The sequence below is a fragment of the Onychostruthus taczanowskii genome, unplaced genomic scaffold (assembly GCF_017590055.1).
Source record: "Onychostruthus taczanowskii isolate IOZ18803 unplaced genomic scaffold, ASM1759005v1 scaffold15, whole genome shotgun sequence".
NCBI lineage: Eukaryota > Metazoa > Chordata > Aves > Passeriformes > Passeridae > Onychostruthus > Onychostruthus taczanowskii.
Genome location: NW_024498685.1, coordinates 9,400,898 through 9,424,996, shown reverse-complemented (window position 1 = coordinate 9,424,996; position 24,099 = coordinate 9,400,898). Strand labels below are relative to the sequence as shown.

Here is a 24,099-nt window from a genome sequence, read left to right as displayed (position 1 = left end):
AGAAATAATTCCCCAATTTTCTTTCTTATGACAGGGTACAGATGGTCTGTGTGCCTCATAAGAGGGGGAGGGGTTTGGCTACAGAGCCAATCCCTACCATGAATGTGAGCAGGTAGGTATTGGCCAGGTGAGCTGGGTGGTAACCAGTCATAGCCAACCAAGTTTGGATGTGGAGTCTTTGGGATAGCCTATATAAAAAGCTGTGGGCACCAAAAAACTCTCTCTGCTACATGAAAGCCTGATGTCCTGTCGTGTTCTGCCTCCCCCTACCACGACACTTCCTGTCATGATCACAACTAATCACTCCTTAACACCACCAGTGGGAAATGAGGATGCATTATTAAACCTGTTGTGCAGGGGAAAAAGCAAAATGGAAATATATCCTGACTTATTCACTCAATGCTTTCCTACTATTAAAAAAGTATTTTACCATCTTATTTCTCTAGATGCTTATCATCTCTCATGTATATCTGGCTCACTCTTGGAGCATTTGTCACGCAATATTGAAAACAGCAAGACTCTAGCAGACAATCATTTAGTTATGAAATGCCATATAAATTACCTCACAAGAAGTAAGACCACACAGTGTGACACTAGCCATTTCATAAATTTTGAATATTTAGTTTTTCAAAATGAGTGCTATCTTCACAAGTTTTTCTGGGAGGGGTAGAGTGGGTAAAGTTAATTTTTTTTTTTAGCTGTAAGAATATCAGGGAGAAAACCTCTCCAACTTTCCACTACATGAGATGATGCTGAGATCATCACACACCATCATCAGAATGGAACATTAAAAGACACCAAAGAAGCACAGGATGGTTTTGTTTGGAAGGGTCCCTAAAGATCATCTCCTGCTGTGGGCAGGGACACTTTCCACTAAACCAGGCTGCTCAAAATGCCATCCAACCTGGCCTTCACAAAGCCTCTTGTACCTTATCCTGTGTGTTTGCTGTATCATACTGGAGAATAAAATACAGTTTGCTACAATATCTTTTATGTTCTGATTTCAGAATAATGAGTCTCAAAAAGTTTGCATGCTATTAAAGATTTTGTAGAGAACATGCTCTCCTGACAGAAATTCTTCTGCCTGTTTGTACCAAGTACAATCTTTTTGTATTATATCTCATTTTCTCAGCTCCTTATCGACATTATTTAGCCAGGTTTAAAGGATTTCTGATATGGGATGTCACAAAAATGGAACAATTGCAAGCCCCAGCAATTCTCTGACCCTCAGACAATGACTGTCAGGATAGACAACTCCATTTACCCTGAACATTGCCAAGTGTAACACAGGTATCAGACTCCTTAAAGTTCTGTAACACCATTTTTTATGCACAGAGCCACAGAAGAAATCTCTGATGAAAACCACCTTGGATTACGTCATTTACAGTGTCAAGATATTATTACACAAACACTCCTTGACAGGAGTGCTCTTTGACATCAAACAGGAGGCTGGAAATAGGATCCAAAATTAAACTGACATAGTACCAGCGAGCTGAATGGTTACACAAGATTTTAAGCAATCTCTCAGTTGCTGCAACTTAGTTGTTATTTCTGATGTGCTGCTGTGCCCAGTGTTACAGAACGCTTTCACGCAAGAAGCTTGATTTGCATGGAAATTCCACCTTCTTGCTCTGAAAATGCACAGACAATGGGGATGACAGAAAAGCTACAGGACACATCAAGCACCAGCAGCAAAGGGAAACAAAACACTGACACGATATCAAGCTGTCCAAACAAAAATGCAGTTAGACCAAGGCAGTCAAACAGTGAAAACATCTCAGAAAGCTTTTTGGAACATGACTGGTCAGACATCCCACTGCTTTTTGTTTGTGCCCATACTGTCCACACCCACTACACTAAAGGAATTCACCAATAGCACTCTGTGTTGGTCCAACTTTAAAAGCACAGGTGAATACACATGCAACACAAAAAATCAAATGTGCTGGCAACAGCCTCTCAGATTGCCACGGAACTTACTAGCTTGGATGGATGAGTCAATAAAACCTCAGGGTGCTAAAGGGAGAAAGAAGATAGGAAAAGATGGAGAAAATTTGGGATAGGAACAGTGTGAGAGAGAAAAAGAAAAGATGCAACAAGAAAAGAATTTAAAATAATAACTGCAACATTAACTTACTAAGACGACAGAATCTTAATTAGTGGTTTTAGCATGCATTACTAACCAGCTTCTGGAACATGAGAAACATGGAGAGTTATCCTCATGCAAGTTCCAAATTTTATCTTGAATACTTCAGTTTAAGAAATTTGTCCAGCCCCCACATATTTAATGCAGTTCTTTGTTTGGGTTTACAGATGAGTTTCACAGATTTAGAAGGACCTTAACTCCTAGTGCTTCCTTTGTATCAATTTCAAGACAACTGAATGGTTTAGAAAACTAATTCAGTAACTGACACTATCTGAATGCTGAACACAATTTTCCTTTTTGCTTTTATTGTAACAAGAAATACTAAGTTCCCTGGCAGCCTTCTTCTTTCTATGTTGAATACATCATTTATTGTCCCTTTTAAAAAAAAAAAAAAAAAAATTATCAGCTGAGAACAAAAACCAGCCTCATCTACCAATATTATCAGTAATATTTTCAGCTGTGGGAGAAAATCCGTGTTCACAAAATAAAAAGCAGCAGAGTCTGTATTAGACTAGCCAGGCTAATTCTTGGGAAAGACAGAATTTGGATCAACACTTCATTAAGTCTTTTTTCCCCCTGTTTTTTGAAAGATTCTATCCTCCTGAACTTGAAGAAAGAACACCACAGCATTAAAAAAAAACCAAAAAAACCAAAAAAACCCCCACCAAACAAAAAACAACCTGTGAGTAAGGCTGTTGGAGGTAGAGGTATTTTCCTGGCAGGGAATCACTGCTAACTTTTTCTGGTGAAAAGTTCCTAGAACTGCAGCAAGGGGAAGTGTATTAACATATGGTTTTGACTCTTTTTCCTCACTAAAAATAAGGAGTGTATCTATAGGGAGAAAAACTATGCACTGGAAATGAAGATGGACAAAAATCCACTTATCTTTCCTGGAACAACTTCTTATATTTGTTGGTCTCTCCCAGATCAGAAAAACAAAATGAAACAAAATATACTGGCTGGGAAAGATAAGACAGAAAATGCTGGGAAAAGAGTATCCTGAACAACTGAAGAAAGGAAACTTTTTCACCATAAAACTAATACATTAAAATAGTAGTTTGGACAAAGATTTTCCTAAAGAAAAGAAAAACCACCACAGAGCATAATAGCACTTCACAGAAAAAAAGGGAGAGAACCTCCTGTGTGTTATTTGCCTCTAATGATTCCATCTGAGCCAAAATGAAGACAGGACACCAGGCCATGTAAACTCAACAGGGATTTATGAGCTGCTTTCAGCCTTCAGAATCTCCCACTGCATCTCCTGCTGGCAGCAGGATGACAACTGAGCACAGAAGCAGTGAATATGGAATAATTAGAACATCAAGCACACAAATTTGCATAACCATGGTATTATTATTTGAAAAACACTGCAGTTTCAGTTGCTAAGCCAAAGATCAATATAAAACACTTATTAGTGGAACGAGGAACAGCAACAAGAAGTGGATACTTCAAGTGAGACACTGGAGAGTGACACAGAATTAAAACCAGTATCAACAACTTTCAGCAGCCTTGCACTCTGCTTGGTTAATATTTTTGTTTAGTGTAAAGTTAAATCCCCCTTACAGAAGAAAGGGAAGGTTGCATGGTTCATGATTTCTCTGAGGCTCACTGTTTGCAGGTTAGCAAGAGTTTCTTGCAAGGACTACCAAAGTCTTTTTTATTTAATGGCTTAACAGTAGTCCAGATCAGTCTCTTCTGCCAGCTTCTTAACTTCTAGGGCTAACAGATTTGACTGGAAGTACTCCAACTGTTCACTGGGAATAGGAAGCAAGGGAAGCAAGACTGATGTTAGACACATCTCCATTCAAACTGTGAGGGAAGAACCCAAAAGAAAAAGCTTTTAGACATTTACTCTTAAGGAGCTACATGAGAGCTTCCTTCCTGCATGTGTCTGATGGAAATCTGCACTAAGATAATGTAATAAACCTCAACAGAATGAACCTCTAATTCAGTTTTTAAATGAATGCTCTTATGTAGCCATTAGTTTTAAGGTTAATTATGACAGATATTTGCAATTGTTAATAATGCAGAGGTGTAAAAACGAGTTTTTAGAAGCTTTAAAATGGAGCTGGATTATCTGTCATAACTATTTCTTATTTCATCTTGAAAATGTCAAACTGCCCCAATAAATATCTGCAATGCATTTAAAAAGCTAAAGCCTTTAAATTTTTTTTGCTTCTGTGCAAGCTACAATAAAACCCACTAAAGAATTAAAAACAGCTGGGAAAAAAACATTATTAAAGAATTAAGTAAACTTACTATAGGTATAAAACATACTCAAGTGAATGTTAACTACATTTTCTTGAGTAACTGGAAGTTACTCCACATAAGTAATGGTAGGCTACCAATTTTTTTTTTTTGCTTGTAGAACTGAAACCATCCTGACCATGATTTAATTTAAAATTGCCAGTTTCTCTGGAAGAGAAGATGCTCTAACAACCTCTGGCAATCTTAGCTACAATAGATTTGTCAACTCATTACCAGCAACACAAGGTGAACCTGAAATTCATGGCAGAGAATTCAATGAAAGGTCCTTCAGGCCTTCTGAAATACCCACTGAAAACAGCCTGTGAGACCAGTTACCTGTGTACAGCTGCCTTTTCTTGCCACTGATGTGTGCTGGTGCTGAGTAACAGCTGATTTTGTGTGACAGAATGAAACAGGACAAACATGGGTCTAGATATGCATGCACAGAGTTTCATGTACACTGTTCTCAGGTGCAGTAACACCACCCTGCACCCACACAACAGGAATTCTAAACAGCTCTGAACTAATGACTAAAAATCACACACTTCACAGGCAGTGTCTTCTTTTCATTTGTTTTTTGCTTTCCTCCAGGCAGGGCCAACCCTGCACCTGAATTTATTACATTAACTCCTATAAGCATTGATAATTGGTATCTGAAATGTTTAGCTGCTTTTTTTTCAGCTGTTTCATCAATTTAATGGCACAACTGCTTCTACAAACTCTACTGAAGCCGACTAACTCTTAGTACCTGTAAACAAAAAAGCCAACAGCACTGTTACTGAATGTAAGTGAAATCAAAACTTAGCACAAGTGTCTGAAAGTTACTTTCTGATAGGCTTAGCTTGTAGTATGGTTTGCATGGACACACCTTCATGGTTCTTGCTGAAAAGAAATTCAAAGAATTTGCTCTTAAGACCCCAAGTTTTCTTTGTAGACGTGGACAATGTGTTTAGAACTGTATGCTTATAGCACACATATAAACATGCACTAAGATTACCTTCTTCAATTGTGTTTCCATCTTCAAACATTCTTCCTTCTTCTGTTCTAATGCAATTTCCAGTGTCTTGAGTCTTGAATCTTTCTTCAGTCCTGATGATGCTAATGATGAAGCATGCTCCTTAAGATCCAGTAATGATGTCTAAATTAAAAGATGTGAAATAATTATCAAGTAAGTGCAATAGTTAGTTTCTTTTCTGTCTTTATCCTCCTCCTATCCCTTCACACTATGTTCAGGATCTAATTTAAAAAAAATTCTTCAGGTTGTTCGTGTCACTGACTTAAGACAGCTTGAATTAATTCAGGCTTTCAGGATCAAAATAAAACCTTGTCTAAATTAATTTCAAAATAGGTTTTAAAGATGGACAATTCTGTAACCTGGAACTTGTGCTCCAGTGACAGTCATGTTTAAGAAAAACTGGTTTTCAATAAAATTGTATTTAAAATCACTTGTGGTTGGAAGGTTTAGCCACTGAGAGAGTTGAAAGCATTTCTGTACAGAGCTTCCATGGGGTGAAACTGATTCATGCCATCTTACTACAATAGACATCTCAACTTCTTTCTTTCTACATTATTTTTATGTTTGCTTTTTTGTTTTTTTTTCCCCTGTCAAATGGTGATTTCTATGTAGACAAAATCTTAGTACTTTCTGGGTACATGTTTTTGTGTTGTTTTACTTTGACTGAGTTTTGAAAAAAGACTGCAAATACACAAGAGAGGAACAGAGAACATTTATATTTCTCTCATATAATTAAGGTAATTTGTCTAGCCAACTGGCTCATTACCAACAATCAACCTAATTAATCAAAAAAATACTCGAGAGTCTAAAGAACTGGCTGTGTTGTTTGCATAAAAGAACACACATTATCCTCATGCTTTTGGCACCCACAGCTTTGATCAGCCTCTGCTCCTTCCTCGCTGCATTGAGACAGGGACAAGCTTGTTCCCAGCCTTCTGCTGTCTATCAGCACAGCTCAGTCAATGCCATCACTGACCAGCAGTCAGTCACTACTAACAAGATTAACTGCTGCAAACAAGGGGATGGCTGCTATCCCTGAAAAGGTGGTTCTGAAACAATGATGCTCTGCAAATTCTCAAATGATGTACTCTACCAGATCAGCTTTGTTGAAAGACAATTACTATAAAGGAACAGTTTTCTTCAACTCAAATGTAACGCAAACAGAGACAACAAATAATTCTATCACAATAGATTCGTGTTGCTGGTCAACCTCTTTCTCTGTGAGATCTCCTTGTAAAATGCTGACTCTCTCTTTCAGGTCCTTAATGTCTTTCTTGTAGTTGTCGATCTCTTCCTGTTTTTCTCGTTCATCTCTGTCACGCTGCTCCTTTAAACGCTCAATGGTCTTTTCCTGACAAAAGAAAGCACTCTGTGAGGGAAACCCCTCTCAGTCAATTCAGCTCCTGAGGCTTCCTGTCACAACACTTCTGATACACTTGAAGTGAGAAGAAGGAGTGTATTGCCATTTTCTTTTCTTTACAGTTGTAAAGATCCTCAAGAAAGAGAAAACTTGAGAAATCTATGGAATCACTGCTGTGAAATATCAGCACTGTGAATACTGGATTCAATACTGTGAATGTCTGGATCTCTCAACGTTCATGGTGCTGTTACAGCGCAACCCAATTCATCTGGTTCTGATCACCAAAATTAATCTAAACCAAGATGTATTACATATTGCTTCCTGACTTATTTAAATCTTATTTTTCTAAAATGTACAGTTAAATCAGTGGTTCTTCAGAGAAGAAGGGGTGTAGTGCCTATGTGACAATGGTACATACAGTAAGAAAAGGCAATAAAATAACTTTTTGGTACACTAGATATCAGTGGAGCTTTGGATATCTTGGAATCTAAAAGGATGCAAGCAAATTCCCCAACCTCAGGTAAAGTTTAACCATAGTTCATAGAATCCGATAGACTAAAGAAGCTCCTCTGGGAATCATAAAAAACTATATACAGCTCGCCCAAGAAGCTGTGCCACCAAAAGAGAGTGGGACAGTCTGTCTCTGAGCCGGTTACCTCCCGAAAATCGAGCATTAAAAAATCAGATTATCAGGACAATCACTGCGGTCCCAGGCTGGGAACGCCGCCGTGCTCGCCTCAGCGGCGCGTCCTGCAGCGCCCCCTAGCGGGGCATGGCCCCGCCGCGGCCGCTCCGCCCTGGACGCGCACCCGGCACGGGAACGGGAACGGGAATGGGAATGGGATCGGGATGGGGAACGCGCACAGGAACTGTATTGGGATCGGGCTCGGGATCAGGAACAAGGATCGTGATTGGGCACGGGATAGGGAATAGGATCAGGAACGGGCACAGGAACTGGATCGGGATGGGGCATGGGGTCGGGAACGGGCACGGGAACTGGATAGGGCACGGGCACGGGATTGGGAACGGGATCAGGCACAGGGTTGGAAATGGGCACAGGGTTGGGATCGGGAACGCGATCAGGATTGGGATGGGGAACGTGATCAGGATCAGGAACGAGATCAGGAACGCGATAACAGGATTGGGATGGAGAACAGGATCGGGATCAGGAATGGGATCGGGCACAGGAACTGGATCAGGATCGAGCAGGGGGTCAGGAACGGGAACAGGCACAGGATCGGGATCGGGAACCGTGCCTTTGCAGCAGCGACAGGATCTCCCCAGGGACCTGCAGGCTTCCCACACTCACTTTTTCTGCCAGCGCTTCTTCCAGCGTGGTCAAGGCAGTGTCAGTGTTGGTGGTGTCAGCCTGCAAGGATTTCACTCGATCCTTCAAGCTGCTCATCTGCTTCTCCTTGTCTCTCAGCTGCTCCTGAAGGTTTTCGATCTTGAACAAAAGAAGTCAATTTTAAGACAACAGCAAGGGAAACCATCCGAAATCATCTTAGGGTATATTAAAAGATTAAAATTATTCTTAAAGCAAATGAAGCCTAGTTCTTATAATCCTAGCTCAAAACAACAAGCGATGTAACCAAACCCATCAAATAATAACAAGAAAACAGTAAACTTTCCAACAATCAGGAATAAATTCAGAGCAAGCAAGTCTGAACAGTATTCACAAGAACAGCATAAGGAGAAGCTATTATTCCAAATTTCTGAAGATGTTGGGCACTGTGTCACAGAAGGATGATCAACACATTAACAAAGAAACACATTATGGAAGGAAATAAATTCACAAAAACCTTACTGCATATGCAAACTAAAAAAAAAAACACTTGATAATTAAAGACTGCTGAGGAGGAAGTATTATAGTATTATTTTAAGTATTTTCTTTGGTATAACTGTATTTTTTGCTACTCTAGCAAGTGGCTCGTTCATCTTACATGGTGGTTTGCTATGTGATGGAGTATCACAAAGTGCCACTCCCTGGGTGGGAAATGTATCAGCCTTGCTTTCTGTGGGTACAGAATTTCATATATTTAGGAGTTCTGAATGTATCTCCTGATACACTCAGAAGAACTAATGCCAAGCCCCTTTTATGCATACATACACATCAAAAGAAACAGCCACATTAACATGATGATAACATGTCAAAAACAGATTTATCAACAAAGGAGTAAAGTGTACACAGATTTCTCAGTTCCTTTCTCCTTCTGTTGCTCTGACAAGTTCTTCTTGCATCAGCAAGTGCACATAATAAACTAATGAAGGACACGTGGCATGTAAGGTACCCAACTCAAAACACTTGTAGCAAGACACTCTTTCAAAGACATTTGTAAGAAATATTGCAACCAGACAACCCCAAAGGCTATCACTCATAATGATGAACTAAAGCATTAACTAGCCTTTTGTTTCACCTGTTGAACAGCAGTTAGCAACTGCTTGGTTACTAGAAATACAGCAACTATCCTCAGGTTTTACTCTTTAACCCTGGAAAAACAGTTTCTGTGATTAGAGAGCAAATGGCTCTGTGAGACATGCACCACTACCTTTGCTATCTGTATTGAAATTACAGTAGAACATGGGGATTGGTTTATCTTCATCATTTGTTTCTATTAGGAAAAAAGTATTAGACCCCAAAGTTATGCTCAAAACTGAATTTGGGCACAACACTACAAAACAAAATTAAAGGCCATCAAAAAACCATAACCAGAGACATATCATGGCAGTCAGAAATAACTATAAGAATTGAAAATGCCTTTTTTATACACTCCTATCAGTTGTTTAATGCCTTGTCAGCACACACTTGTAGCCCATGGAGCTTCAGGAAGAACCCCACCAGCTCTGACTGGAAGGTTCTGGTGCCCACACGCAGCATGGCAAGGGTGGCTGCTTTTGACTTCAGCAGCTCCCAGTGCCATCAGCTGTCTAGACAGCCTGGCTGTTTGGACAGCTAACCATGAAAATATACTACAAAGGAGGCTGAGTTATTCTTAGACTCCTGTTTACTCCTGGAGGAGAAACACTCACCAAAGGCTCTGGCTGGCTGAAGAGGGGATAGTGCAGAGTGGCTTTCTGCTGGGAGCAAACCACACACGACAGGCAGCTAAATAATTCAGCCCCAGCACGTATTAAGGTGCTTACCAAGGTTGCACAAGCATTTATTTGCACGAGCCCAGTGTGCATTTTCATGTTTCAATTACACTGTTTTCCGTGGCCAGAGTGAGATGACAGCTCTATGTGTGACTGCTGCGCCTCCCCACTGCAGCTGCACCCTCTGGTATTAAACACCCAAACCAAAAATGTGATGTGTATAAAGTGTGAACCTGCCTATTCCTTCAGTCTACGTGCAAATTTTTCAGTCTGAAGCAATGAATGGTGGGGTTTGTTATCACTGAGGGAATAGCAGGTATGCCAAAATATTCCCAGTCATATCTAGGCACTACCTAAAAGCCCACTGTAGCTCCAGCTGAGCCTTTTGCAGGGTCAGGTAACTGAAGGACCTGGCCCTTATACTACAGAAAACTGCAACTGGCATTATGGGTCAAAACTGAAATATTTCTGTAATAACAGGTGCAAAATTTCCCCATGAAATCACACTCAGCAATAAACTGCCTTCATTAAATTTTTCTCCTAAATCTGCAATACTGGAACAAATAATAAGTATAGGCTCTCCACAATGATATAACCTGAAGAAAAAAGCAGATAGTCTCTGCTATGTCCATATAGTTAATTAACGAAGAAATTTGCTTTTATGTCCTTGCAAGTAGTTTGAGAATCCTTCCAAAAAAGAACAGACAATGCATTCCTAACAAAAAAAAAAAAACCAAAAAAAAACCCAATTCTAAACAAATTCTCAAATAACTGATGAAAATTGAACAGGTAACCAGAATAGGGTCTTTTTGCTACCCAAGAAAAGAGGAAATAAATCTTAATGGAATCTCCAAGCCCTGTGGAACACAGAGAGGCACAAGGATTGATAAACCTCCTCAGAAATGTTCCAAAAACCTAAGGAACATATATCCCTTATATATTCCTTTTATATATATATATAGTAATACATGTGTATATATTACTGTACCATATTTCTAAAAAACCCAAAAAATAAAAATGAAAAGTATGTACTGATTTTAATTATTAACAATATTTTTTTCTTGCCATATTTACTTATTTTGCAGGGTAAAGCCAGCAATCTATGGCTAAGTTTGCAACATTATCCTTAGTTTAAAGCTACAAAAGGCTACACTGGCATCATCTGCTCTGCACGCTGATTTTCCCATCAATAATGATTTACTGGAATATTTTTTCCAACATTACCAGTTGTCAGGCACTATCATGTTTCAACTTGGGTGATTTATTCTTAGTTGTGTGGAACTAATTATTTTGCCTTGCAGCCCTGAAGCACAGAGTAGAGGCAAGAGAAGCTTCCTCTGGCATTCTGCTCCAAAGGCAAGGGAGCATTCTACTTCTTGCAAATACAGACTCAGAGAAAAGCCCACGCAAATGTAAATCAAAAACAGCCCAGGGATTCAAAGGAAACACATCTAGTTAAATATCCATCAAGGCCACTAGATTCCCAGATTTCTCTAGTTAGAGGTTACTAGATACTGTGATCATGCTTCAGCCAAGGAATTCTTCCACAGAGACAGAGTCCACCCTCTCGCCGTGCCCTGGGGCATGAGGAAATTGAACACTTCAAAAACAATTTCTATTCTATCAGTGACTTCTGAATAAATGAAGTGGGTTTGTGAACTGGTCATTAAACCTCTTCCACAATCAACACTTGATAGCATTCCTTCAGTGTAGCACAGGAGCAGATGTGCAGAGGAGCATCTCAGAGCTCTGCTCCCCTTTTTTGATCCCAGCTTTCCCCTGGGGGGAGCAGCAATGTAAATAGGATCTCAATAATCAGAGGGGTTTCAGAAGGTTTCTGTTCCATTCCTGTGGCACAGCCATCCAAACAAATAACAACTTCACATAAGCTGTTACTTTTCCAAACAGTTCTTCCTTGGTTTCGTAAAGGCACTATTGGTCTCCCCAGCTCCAGGGTAAATGACCACAAGGAGATGATGGATTATCACCAACCACAGGCAGAAATGTTTCTTTCACATCAGGAATATTAACACGGGGACGAAAGATGCATTTTTGGAAGGGAGAGTGGGTGAGTAAGCAGGCACATGATGATAGAACAGCTACAGCTCTGTCTAGGCCGAGACAAGCCACTCCCTTTAATGTAAAATTACTAATATAATAATAAAATTTTGAGAGCTACAGTCATACTTGAATTGCTGGAGTCCCATAGTATTTGAGAAGCTGAAAAAGATGGGCTCACATCAAAATCAAAATGACAACATAACAGTTAAAACAGACATGACTGCATAAAAATATTTTTAAAAATACTGCTGTAGGGAAAAGGGAAAGAGGTTAGTGAGAGATCACCTTCAGTACTCAGAGGCTGTTCAAGAAATCTGTACTCCTGGATTTAAAAATATTACCGTATTTCTGAAAGTCATGTTTTGGAGAACATAATGGAAGTATATAAGCAGATATTACTGGGGAGTTTTCTAAGATTAAGCTCCAGTTTTGTCCATGTGACACTGAAAACCTCACCATTATAACTGTCCTCCTATTGCAAATCCTGCAAAAGTACCACTAGAACAGTCCTGCATGAATTGCAGAAGTGCATATTTAATTTAGCAATAACAGATTCTGTGAGTGTGAGAAGCAAGGTCTGTCACATGAGTGAATGCTCATAGCACTGTATTGAATCATTACACTGAAAGTAATGTTCTGCTATTAATTTTAAAGGTTAAATTCCCAAGACTACCAACAATGTGAAGCTTTAGGCAAAGCATGTCTTCTTGCAAGGGTGAGATTTTTAAGTTATTTTGAAGTTCAGGACAGATCAAACAATTTCCCTTTTTTTCAGTAAGATTTTGGGAAATGGAAATCAGAGTTTCTTCCAAAGTTCAGCTGCACTCAGTAAGTTTTTGGTTTTTTTTACTTTTAGATCCAACCAATTAATATGAGAATATGATCACATGTTGTCAAGTTATATTAAGAGGTTCTTGTTCTTGAACCATCATACTAAAAGCCATTCCAGGGAACATTGGAATAATTTTTATTTTGCTTCCCAATAAACTTTTCTTTTTACTGCTCCTCTACTTCAGTGCTTACCTGGAACATTACTGCCTTTGCAGCATCACACTGGAATATTGCGTACTTTGGAAATGTCCTGATGATGCTGACTTTAAAATGGTGGGATTTTCTAACACCTCAAACTGATACAGGGAGCCTTGGGCTAACAAAGGAACACAGAGTTACCTTAAGAAAAATAACCAGGCTAGAAAGGGTGATGACAGCATAGAGGAGGACAGGACTAAAAGTGAATTTTAAGTGGCTGGTGCACCTTACACAATCACACATATGAACTGCTACACAGGGTCCAGTTAAAATTTGAAATAGGTCCCAATTAAAAAAAAAAAACAAAAAACAAAACACACCAAAGTTACTTGCTTTTCCCATTCTTAGTAACTCTTGTGATCTCCAATCTGCAAAAAGTCATCTGAAATTAGCATGAAGCTCTATAGAGTTTAGCTTTACAAATAAAATATTTCATTGCTATGCAGCTTAGAAGGGATAAATAATTTAGTTTTGTGATTTCTACTTAAAAGTAAATCCTTAATTGTCAAAAAAATAAATGGTTCACAAACAGACACCTTGCTACTGCTTCAAAAGGAAGTAACTTGCAGGCAGAGAAAAATAAAATCTAGGAATTCACTAGGAAGGACACTGCATGAAATTAATGCCTTATTCTTGACCTAAGCTTGCAATCAGGTTGACTTGAGAAAAGAATGGTGCACAGGAAGAAGTGCTGATTCAAGAAATATTAACTTGTACAGACAGTTAATCTTTTTGCACCTCCAGTAAAAGAGCAACAAAGAACTGAAAATGATCCAACAGACCATTCTCTTTCCATTGCCTTTTCACACAAGGGTGCTTTGTAAGTATATTTATACCAGCCAGAAAAACAGTTCATCTATGTTTATGTAAATAATCTCTATTTCTATTTGTTTTCCTTTGTCCTCCCTTCTTCTGCATACCCAGCCAACCTCTGGTAGCATCACTTTGCTGACAGATCACTGCAAAGCAGAACTAAGAATAGACAGCATAAAGTGAACTGTAATTCTAGTATCTTCTAAATAGCAAGGTTTTTTCTCTACTGTCACATTCCCTGTAACAAGCAGTATTTAAAGCAGATCTTTCAAATTATATTCTCAGAATGTTACTACCTTGTTTGCAAACCTTCTCTTCTGCTAATAAATAGCTTGAATTTCCTTCAAACCTAACACAGTCCTGTCACTAAAGTTTGCTTTTTCTGAAAACTGGTACTGAGAGGAGTTTTTCTTACAAGCTCCTAAAGATACTCCAGCACAATTCAAATCAGGGGAAAAAAAATTGGATCCCAAGAGTTAAAACTGATTTTTGAGCTGTTAAATGTACTGAAATTCACATTTTCAGGGGAGCCAATGCATGTTGTTCTAAAGCACTGTCTCAGTTCCAAAGCACCGCCTAGGAAATATTATGCATTAGCAATGACTCACATCCTCAGACAGCTGTAAACCAGTTAAATTTAGCTGTGGAATTGCATCATTCTGAGGAGGTTCAATAATATCAATAGCCTGACCCAGTTAAAAGCAGAGTGTTTGAATCAAAATCCTGCCATGGACTCTGGTCAGTACGAGGCAGGGGTTTGAGCTGAGAGGGAAAGCAACTCTTTCCAGCCCACTGGCACTGCCTGTGTCTCAGGGCATACAGATATTACTATGAATGAACTTTATGTAAAATGCAATCAAATAACAGAAGTATAAAACGTGGTCATAAGAGATTTGATTTGGAAATTAAAAATTCTCTATCATTTGTTTATCTTAGGGCTCCTCTGCGTGATCCCTTTTGTTGGTATTCATCAGGTAAGAGACTGCAGCCATTATCCACCACCAAGATTTCAGCCTCAGTTGTTCATCAAGACAATTTGTTGGTTCCAACTTGAGTCCAATACTTTCATTCCCACAAGTAATTCAAAACAAAACACTGCTATCCTAAGTACCAAAACAAAACAGTTTAAACTCTGCTGCTCCTCTTCAATGAAATTTAGATATTACTCATTTATTTCATGTTTATTAAAATGGCATTATCCTGAGAACCATAATTGAAATTACCTGGTAATTAATTTCCCAATCTAATTACGAATAACATCAATTTTGTCAAAATCCTGGCCTAATCACACAGAATAACATCATGCTAATTCTCCTTTCAGCTGTCCTTACATTATGAAGCAATCTCTAAGGCTGTGTTTTCCAAAGTTTTACTCCTACGACCTACCAAACACAAAAGGATTAAAAACCCAGCTATTCTGGGGACATTTACTCACTCCTGTTCCAAGTCTCTGAATAGGCTTTGACAAAAATGTGCACAGATTTGACTTAGGAAAGCTCATTACAGAAAAAATATAAATACTACAAATTGGAATAATTTCATATTGATGGATCCCAAATGTTCAAAAAAAGAAAAATCAAAAGGAATTTATTGTGCAAGGCTGATAAAACAAGGGGAAAAATTGAACCTAGTAATTGTTAAGTTAGATCTGATATTGTGTTTTATAAGACCCAGAATAAAACAAACAAGTTGTGACATTACTTTTAGAACATCTCAAGGTCACAAGGTTACTTAAAGTAACATTTTAAAAGTGTAAAGTGAAAAAGTTTTTACACTAACAATTAAACTTCTCTACTTGGATAAACCATGTGCCATATTTCATTGATAATTACTGTGAAACAAACAGTCCCCATCCTGTGGCAACTTGATCTCTGTTACTCAGCAATCTGAAGATGTTTTCCTGACTTGCTTGAGATTTTGGTTTCAGCTCTGCACAGAATTAGGATACTGCAATACTGATAGCTCCTGGTCAGAGACACACAGTCCAGTGCTACATATCACACTCACAGCAGAAAAAAAGGTCAAGAAAAGACACAAAGAGAGGAAAGGCTGAACTCCTCAGAGCACTGAGAGCCAAGAATGGAAATCAGGGAGCAGAAAAGACCAACCACTGAGGCAGAGCAATGGATAGGTTGGGAACATGGGATTTAATGCTGATTATAAAGGAAATCCTCACAGCAAACTGAACTCCATTTATATTATCATTTAGGCTCGCTCAAGCAGAAGGCTGTACAAGTTGAACAAAGAGTTTAAATTAAATTACAATTCAGCCACTGAATTACTTTGCCCAAATCACTGATTTATTATGATCAAAGACACACTGTAGGGTAAAACTGTCCTCTACCCTGAGGGAAGGCCTCCAGAAAGGAGGGATGCTTCTAATCCCAGTGTACAGCGTGGCCAGTCAGCTGTGATTGTCCTGCTTCACTCTCCTGGAAAGGATATGGACTGATGAATAGCAAGGGATTAGGAAGTCATACTGTAAATACTAAATGTGAGTGTGTGTTTGTGGGTATTTTTCAGTATTTAGCTACCACTGCTCTTACAGAACTACTTCAGAACACAATGATAGGTGACTAAATATCAATCTCTCACAATAGTTAGTGCTCCACACTCATAAACCCCTAAAAATTTAGAAAACCTAATGTACTAAATTAGTACCATCATTTGCTGGAACCTCTTCATCATGCAGAGGAGCATCCTAAGGAGCAAATGCATGCTGTCCTGAGACAGAGGGACCTTAGTTTCTCTGCTGACACTACTCCATGCTGACCAGTTTTCTTACCCTTTGGGCAAAATCACAGATTTGAAAGCTGTTAACATACTTGTGCCTCAGGACAGTCCTAAAAAAATGTACAAATTTGTGGAGAGACCCAGCTTTGAAGACTGTTTAGCATTGTGGGTTCAAAATTGACTCCTGAATCCAGTAATTCAATACTGACTTAAACTGAAAACTTACTCCTTCCCTGCTCTAGTGAAGATCCCTAAGCTGACTAACACAATCACTAATGTCTGTTCCAGACACAGCTCAGACAAAACTCCCAGGGGCAGAAACTGCCTGGTGACCAAAGCGCTGGAAATTGTGAAGCCTCGCAACCCAGAGAGCAATGAAAAGCCATGTGAGGAAGACTGATGTAAGCAACCTCAAAAAAATGGCACATGCCCTTGCTTTTCCTGCCTCTTCAATCATGGGGAAGTTTGTGTTTGCCTTGCATGACAGTGAATACACCAACAAAGCTTATTAGCTTTATCTTGCCAGAAAAACTACACGTTTAATTCAAAATGAAGGCAAGGGGCCCCAGAGTTGGCTGTCCTCCCAGATCCCTTCAAGAAACCAGAATTACCTATGAGTAATGTCCTGTCTTGCCAATCAAGAGGTTATCTCTAGGCCCAAGAAGGACTTGTCCTCTTTGAGGGATACTGGAAAAGTTCCTTCCATATATCTGACACATTTGCCAAATTTGCTGAGTTGTGGCTTCAGATAATACCAGAAACTGCAGTTGAGTTTTCTTGTAACTGAGCTGTTGCTATCCATCTTGTGTGACACTGTTAGAGCACTGTGCATCAGTTTAAAACCCTTCCTCCTCACCTGGCTGCTACCTCATTAACCAACCTCATTAACCTCACAGCCCTGCTTGCTTTCTTTGTGTGAGCCCACTTATCTAAAAGGGTTACTTCAGAAAAAAACCCAAAACAATCAAGCACTTTAGTTACTAAGTCAACAGGCAAGATTCTTTAATAACATCAATATAAATGGAGAGAGTATTCCTTACATTAGTTCTCAAAATAAGAAACTGACTTGCTATCTTTCACACAGAGCAACATTTGATTTTTTGAAAGAATATTAGCATACAACTGGGAACATAGGTACATATAATCCAGACATTTTTATTTTTACTGTGGCACCACAAAATGCTCGAAAGAAAGTACTATAAAAATAAAGAAGCACATTTTCCACTTAAAAGTTCTAAATTGTAACATAGGCAGGCACAAAACCTTATTTTGAGTCCAGTAGGTTTGTCTGCCATAGATGCTGCGGTAGCAGATGTAACTGTGCACTAAAAATTACTGTAATATCATAAATAGTATATTCCTTGGGTAAGTCCCTGGAGAACACACTGATACCTCTACCAGCACCTGCAAACTATGGACTCTCTGCCATGGAAAATGCTCTCTCAAGCTAAGCTTGTGGACCTTTTAGGACCCATATTGCAATGAGAAAAATGTATGTTATGAAATGGCACAAAGGAATCAAAGATACCAAATCTTTGGGATGCTCCTGAAGCTGCTGTAACAAACTCTGTATGCTAATAAGCCATCTTTAAAACTGAACTAGCAAGGAGTTTAAAAGTGATATGAAGAAACTGTGCTATTCTCCTGCCCTGATATCATCTTATTAGTTGTACATTAATGGAAGAAAACAAACCAACACTACCAACTGTGTCACCTGAGCTGGGCTGCAATTACTCTGAAAGGTCTTAATGGACTGCCAGAGAACTGGAAAGTCAAAATGGAAGGGTAAGAATCCTACTCTGAAAGTGGTCACTGTAAAATGAAAATAAATTCTGTGTTGTGTCCTAATTTTTCATTTGGAAATTAAACAATTATTCTACCTGGATGTCAGGAATGAAAAAAAAAATCTCACAGGAAAATTATGCTGAATTTGAACTTACATAGTGAAGCCTCTTCAGTCTTCTTTGGCACTTTCATTATTACCACAAGTAGTATTTTGAGACAGATGAGGGATTAAAAGCCTGTCTAATTCTTCTCACTGAAGATAATACTATTGACATTATGAATGTCAATAAAAATCCCACCCCCCATGGTAAAACAAATTCTAAAAGTATATGGGTGAAAAGAGAAGGTCACTGTAGCATCTTGGACACAAAGGGTAACCAATAAGCCAGAATAGCTTTCAGAAATTTCTAAAAAGCACAAATTTCAATTTTGTCTTGTCCAGTGGTTGTCAGCAAGCCTGCAACAGGAAGCTCTGAATGAAAGAAAAAGCAGCAGCAGAAGAGGTCTGATATCCCTTCAGGGACACAGAGACACAAGTTCCCCACGGCCCTCCAGGACACATCTTTGAGGTCACGTCTGTCAGATTTAACAAAGAAGCTGACACAAGCCCTGTGGGGATGTTTGGTCTTTCTTGTGGCATTTGAAATCTCTGAACTGGGTTTACAGCCAGTTCAGTGGCATGACCTGAGACCTGGAGTAAAAGAGCACAAGTACAGCTCTGACAGAGACTAAAAGAAATACTCTTGTAATTGGGCTGGATAAGCCCCTGAGTTCCTGAAGAAACAGGAACTATTTCATCAACTCCAGCTGAGCAGAAAGTGCAGCACATGCACCTTGCCCTCCCTGCAGAATCTGGGCTGATGAGCTGAGCCTGTGTGCTACTCCTCCTTAAATGACCATGATTCAAGCAGGTTAAAAGCAGAGGATAAGTGTGGATACAACAGCCTGGTCAGAGAGTGAAAAAACAGGTTTTCCTTTTCTCACAGTAGACTTGTAAGAATTTTTAAGGAGTTGCAGAAACAATAATAACTTGTTAGTATAAACAACCTGCAAGAAGTGTTTTCTTACTCTGTTCTTTCTGTTGTTTGTAGGAAAGATGCTTTTGTTAGTTAAGCAATCAAGTAGAATGTGTCGAATCTGTCTATAAAAGAGAATTTTTTGTATAAAACACACTTCTCCTACAAACTGTGAGTCCATCTGTGTAACTTCTTTCTCAGTGGTGACAGGGCTGGATAAGCCCCCCAAGTTCCTGAAGAAGAAAGTGCAGCACATGCACCTTGCCCTCCCTGCAGAATCTGGGCTGATGAGCTGAGCCTGTGTGCTACTCCTCCTTAAATGCCCATGATTCCAGCACGTTAAAAGCAGAGGGTAAGTTTGCCCACAGAAGTGTTAGAGAGGCAAAAACCCATCCAGTCTGAAAGAGGAGGCACATGCACACCCACTTTGTAACAGAACATGCAGCCCATCTTTGCTGGGCCAGTCTTGGCCCTTTGCTGCTGAGTTATTCTCTGTAAAGTTCCCACAAATAGAGACTCAGACACTGCAAGAATGACCAAGCCACTGCCTACAGTGTGGACACTGTGGGACTTTTAAGCACTAAATGCCATCGTTGAGAGAGCTCAAAGGCATGTCTCAAAGTCCAGCCTGAATTTTATGAATTCTTAGAAAACCAGATATTCATTAGCTTGGTAGGCAAGTTCAAGGTCACACCTTGGATGAAACTACCATCAGCTGAATTAGATCTTTGAAAATGCAGTTCCTTCTCTGAGCTCTCTCATCTCCTCAGGGTTGTGGGAGAGGAGCTATCTGAGTAGGTAAACCTACTTCAGAGATGAGGGAATAGAAAGAAAATAAACTTTAAAGTACAAACACTGCACTTCAAAGTTAGGAATACTAAACCAACTATGAGCACCACTGATTTTAAACAACTGAGTTACACATTTTGCTTGCTGCCCCTCTCTCCTGCCACACAGTATTTCTGATCATTAAGCATAAGATATTTATTCTGATTTTTAAGTTTCCTGGAAAGCAGAGGACATTAACCTCCTGTGGAGAAAGGCAATGCTTCTTATTTAAAAGTGCAGGAGTATTTGAAACATTCCCAAATTCTAGCTAAACAAGTCAGCACAGCCACTGAAGAAAAAAATAAATCTGTGTTCTTCCTTTCTCACAGGTCAATTATCACACAGAGCATGGGAAGCTGCCAAGAACACTGCTATGTTCAGACACTAAAACTTGCATTTTATTTGCCTGCAGCTGCATTGCACAAAAAAGGGAGTGTTAACCCCCCTCCCCAAGACAAAACATGACCTACCTCCAAAGCAAGAGGTGATTGATTCCCTGTTGGCTTTTTTTTTCTTTCAGTGTATTATTACTTATCTTTTGTCCCAAATGCCATTTCCCTAAAATGCTTTGATTGCCAAGTATTGATTTTTTTCCCCTCATTTCTTTTCATCCTTGTTTACCAGCACAGATAGACAGATACAGCAAAAAGAGTAATGAAGCACCATTTAATGTTTTTCAGGTTCAGATTTCAAATTTGCCCAGCATGGTCCCTATTTTATTTTCAAAGATGCTCTCCCCTGCCCTTGAGCTGTAACAACTTAAAATGAGATTTTATGCAAGATCTATTTTAAATGAAATGAGAAAAAAATCATCTCAAAGATCTATAAAACTGAGTTTTTGCATTAAATTTTCAGACATAAAGCCAATGTTTCCAAATTTCTAGCATATGCCCTACTTCTTTTGTCTAAAATAAAGGTACTACTAAGCAGCATCACTGTATGAGCTTAAAACTGGAAAGACTCCAGGATTCAAAATGTGAAGCATGTGGTTTCCTCAGCAACCCAGAAAATGTATTTTGGTGCCTACTGGGTATCAGTGATGATGCCAATTGTCATGTTAATTTTTCAGGTCTTTGCTGTTCATAATCTTCTTCTGTATCTTTTAACTGATCTCTGATCAGCCAGTAAACTTTCATTACTTTCTTCACCTTGCTTTTAGGATGACTAAAAAATATACTTTATAGCTCACCAGCTTTAACCAATACAACAAAAATAATGGTTCATAAAGCAAAGCATGAGCTGGTCTGTGTCAATCAATCAAAACAGAGATCCAAAGAAAAAGGTGCATTTAAAAATTTTTTTGTTTCAACAGCAACAATTTAGGATAGCAGAGTTTTGGGTACCACACCAAACAATTCCTGATCAGTGTCACCAGAAAAGGTGATTGCACATCTAAAACAGTCACAGAAAATAAAAAAAACCCGTGAGGTCCAAATACCCATTCAACTACAGCTACATTCTGGTACAGGCAATCTCTAAATTTCAAAAGCTCTTCTTAAATGGCCAAGTTATGCCAATAAATAATTTTTAATAAAATCTTTTATTGTCAGATCTTTACCACTTTAGCTTTTGCTCCAAATTTTCTTTGTACCTAGCATTAAAAAATATTAGTGTGCAAAAGTTAGTTGATTAGAATACAATTTCAAAGATATCTAACTTCAGAAATACCTAACTCCAAAAATGTCTGAGTACATGCTGAGGGAACAGTACTTGGTAAAAACTGATTCAATGATCTACTAATCCAATTCTTGATTTGGTTAAATTCCTTCAACAAGATGCCACATCTTTACTCTGTTCCTTCTCATAACTGCTGCTTCCAAATACATATTATTTCCATAAAAAATACTAATTAACACTGTACAAGAAAAGCATTTTTGTACCACGTGCCCTTCATGATCTTCCACTGTATTCAGTTAAAATGCCTGAGTACCATTTAAACCATGTCAATAAACTTAAAACAAACATTTAGTATCAGATAACTAAGCCAGCAAGAGAAAAGCCCAGACAAACTGCTATCTATAATATCTAGGACATCTGAAGATACTTCAAACTAGACCTTCAGATCTTCAACTAGAATCTAAGACTAAAACCTGATCTGTCTGAACATACCAGTTTGTAACCAGATAGAGGAATAAAAAGACTATTGTGTATGGAGGTAAAAGTTAAAAGATTGCCTTTTTTTTTTGTTTTTTTTTTTAATGGCAATGAATTCTGTCCTGGAAGATGTGAAAGATAGCACTTGGATAAAGCAGAAAACAATATGAGCACTTAAATAAGATGCACTCTAGAAAAGCAAAACCAAGAAAACCAAATCACAGTTTACAAGGATTAAAAGAAAAATATTTATATGAGAGGCATTACAGGCTTCTGAGTTTCCAGGCAGAGGGCAGAAACAGCTATCTGTGCAGTCAAAAAAGAACAGCCATATATACCAGATAAAAATGAGGCCTCGTAATTTTTCCCTAGCACCTGAAACAGATTTTATGCAAATTCTCATAACTTCCACAATCATATATATTAAAAAATCAGACAAGTCCTTCCTTAGGTATTTTCTCAAGCCCTGCTTTTCTGTGGAAAAATGTTAAGGAGAACAAGAAAATGCAAAGCCATATCTACAGAAAATCTCACACCTAGTCTTCAATTCCAGGTCTGGACAAGTAACTAAAAATTGGAGTTAAAGACATCAATTCTTAAACTTCAAAGACCTGAAATTCCAGTTATTTACCCCAGGCCATACAAAAAAAACCACAAAGGAATTCCATATTGCACCATATGCCTCAGATAAAAGAATTGTCACCTGGATTATCCACAAGAATATTCTAGGTTAGCTAGTTACAGAAACAGAAAAAAATCTTTGAATTTACAACTCTCACAATGTAACTGCTGATGTTAAAGAAAATGCCTGCTCAGATAAAAGAATTGTCACCTGGATTATCCACAAGAATATTTTAGGTCAGCTAGTTACAGAAACAGAAAAAAAAAATCTTTGAATTGACAACTCTCACAATTTAACTGCTGATGTTAAAGAAAATGCCTCCAGCAACTTCAAGGCTAAAGCAAATTCAAATCTCTGCATGAGATTCTAGTTAGCAGCAGGAAATAGACATTTTCCTACAGATAGGTTTATGTATTTTATAATACATAAAAAGAGAAGCTGAGGATGCTCCATCCCTGGAAGCATTCAATGCTTGGTTGGACAGGGCTTGGAGGACCCTAGTCTAGTGGAAGGCATCCCTGACCATGGCAGGGAGAACTGGACCTGGATGATCATTAAATAAGTCCATTTTATGGTGCTTTGTTTCAGTGGGTTTTGTTTTCTTCTTGTTTAAGAAGCTCAGAGAGAAGTTTACAGAACACCATAAATTACAGTTTATTACGGCAGTGTTATCCTCAGTGGAGCTATCCAAGAGAACAGGACCTCAAAGCTTTCACTCTTAAAAGCCTGGGTCTTTTCTTTCCAACCTGAAAGACCAGGTACTTTCACTTGAAAGTAGCAGGGAACAGTCCTGAAAAAAACAGGTCAGATGCATGAAGACACAAAATGAAACTGTCTCCATATGGATTACAGTGGTCCCAAAAAAAACAAGTACTAAAAAAAAGGACCTTTAGAGCTGCCTATAAATGATCTAATGAAAGATCATTCTTAAGTGTCAAGTAGAGCAAGAAACCGTGTGAAAAAGCAGTGTAAGAGTGAATGGAAATGAAACAACCTCAGTGACATTTAACATTTACGCAAATGTCAGACTCCCCACCCCTTGGTTACACATTCAGCTGGGATCTCAATCTGTGTCTGGAGGGTGCACAACCCATTTTGTAAAACAAGAAAAAGCACAGCACAAAAATCAGAAATCTGCGTTTCTAAAAAGATGATCAGTCAAAAAAAAAAAAATAAAGAGACCGTGAAGACTGGGAATTAGGGCTCTGCTCTAGAATTATTAATTACTTATTTATGGCTGAAGTCCATGAACTTCCATTC

The 24,099-nt window shown here is 38.7% G+C and overlaps 1 protein-coding gene across 6 annotated transcripts in view; it reads right to left on the bottom strand.

Annotated features, from left to right (window-relative positions):
• ERC1 (ELKS/RAB6-interacting/CAST family member 1) overlaps window positions 1-24,099 on the bottom strand; it is a 270,885-nt gene that overhangs the window by 170,424 nt on the left and 76,362 nt on the right. For 3 of the 6 annotated variants that reach the window (XM_041398556.1, XM_041398557.1, XM_041398560.1), the window contains exons 8-11: window positions 8,075-8,212; window positions 6,616-6,756; window positions 5,388-5,528; window positions 1,978-2,013 (exon numbers count right to left, since the gene is read on the bottom strand). In XM_041398556.1, the coding sequence (XP_041254490.1) occupies window positions 1,978-2,013; window positions 5,388-5,528; window positions 6,616-6,756; window positions 8,075-8,212 (456 nt within the window). The remainder of the gene's footprint in view (window positions 1-1,977; window positions 2,014-5,387; window positions 5,529-6,615; window positions 6,757-8,074; window positions 8,213-24,099) is intronic. The other 3 variants (XM_041398558.1, XM_041398559.1, XM_041398561.1) reach the window with 1 other exon arrangement.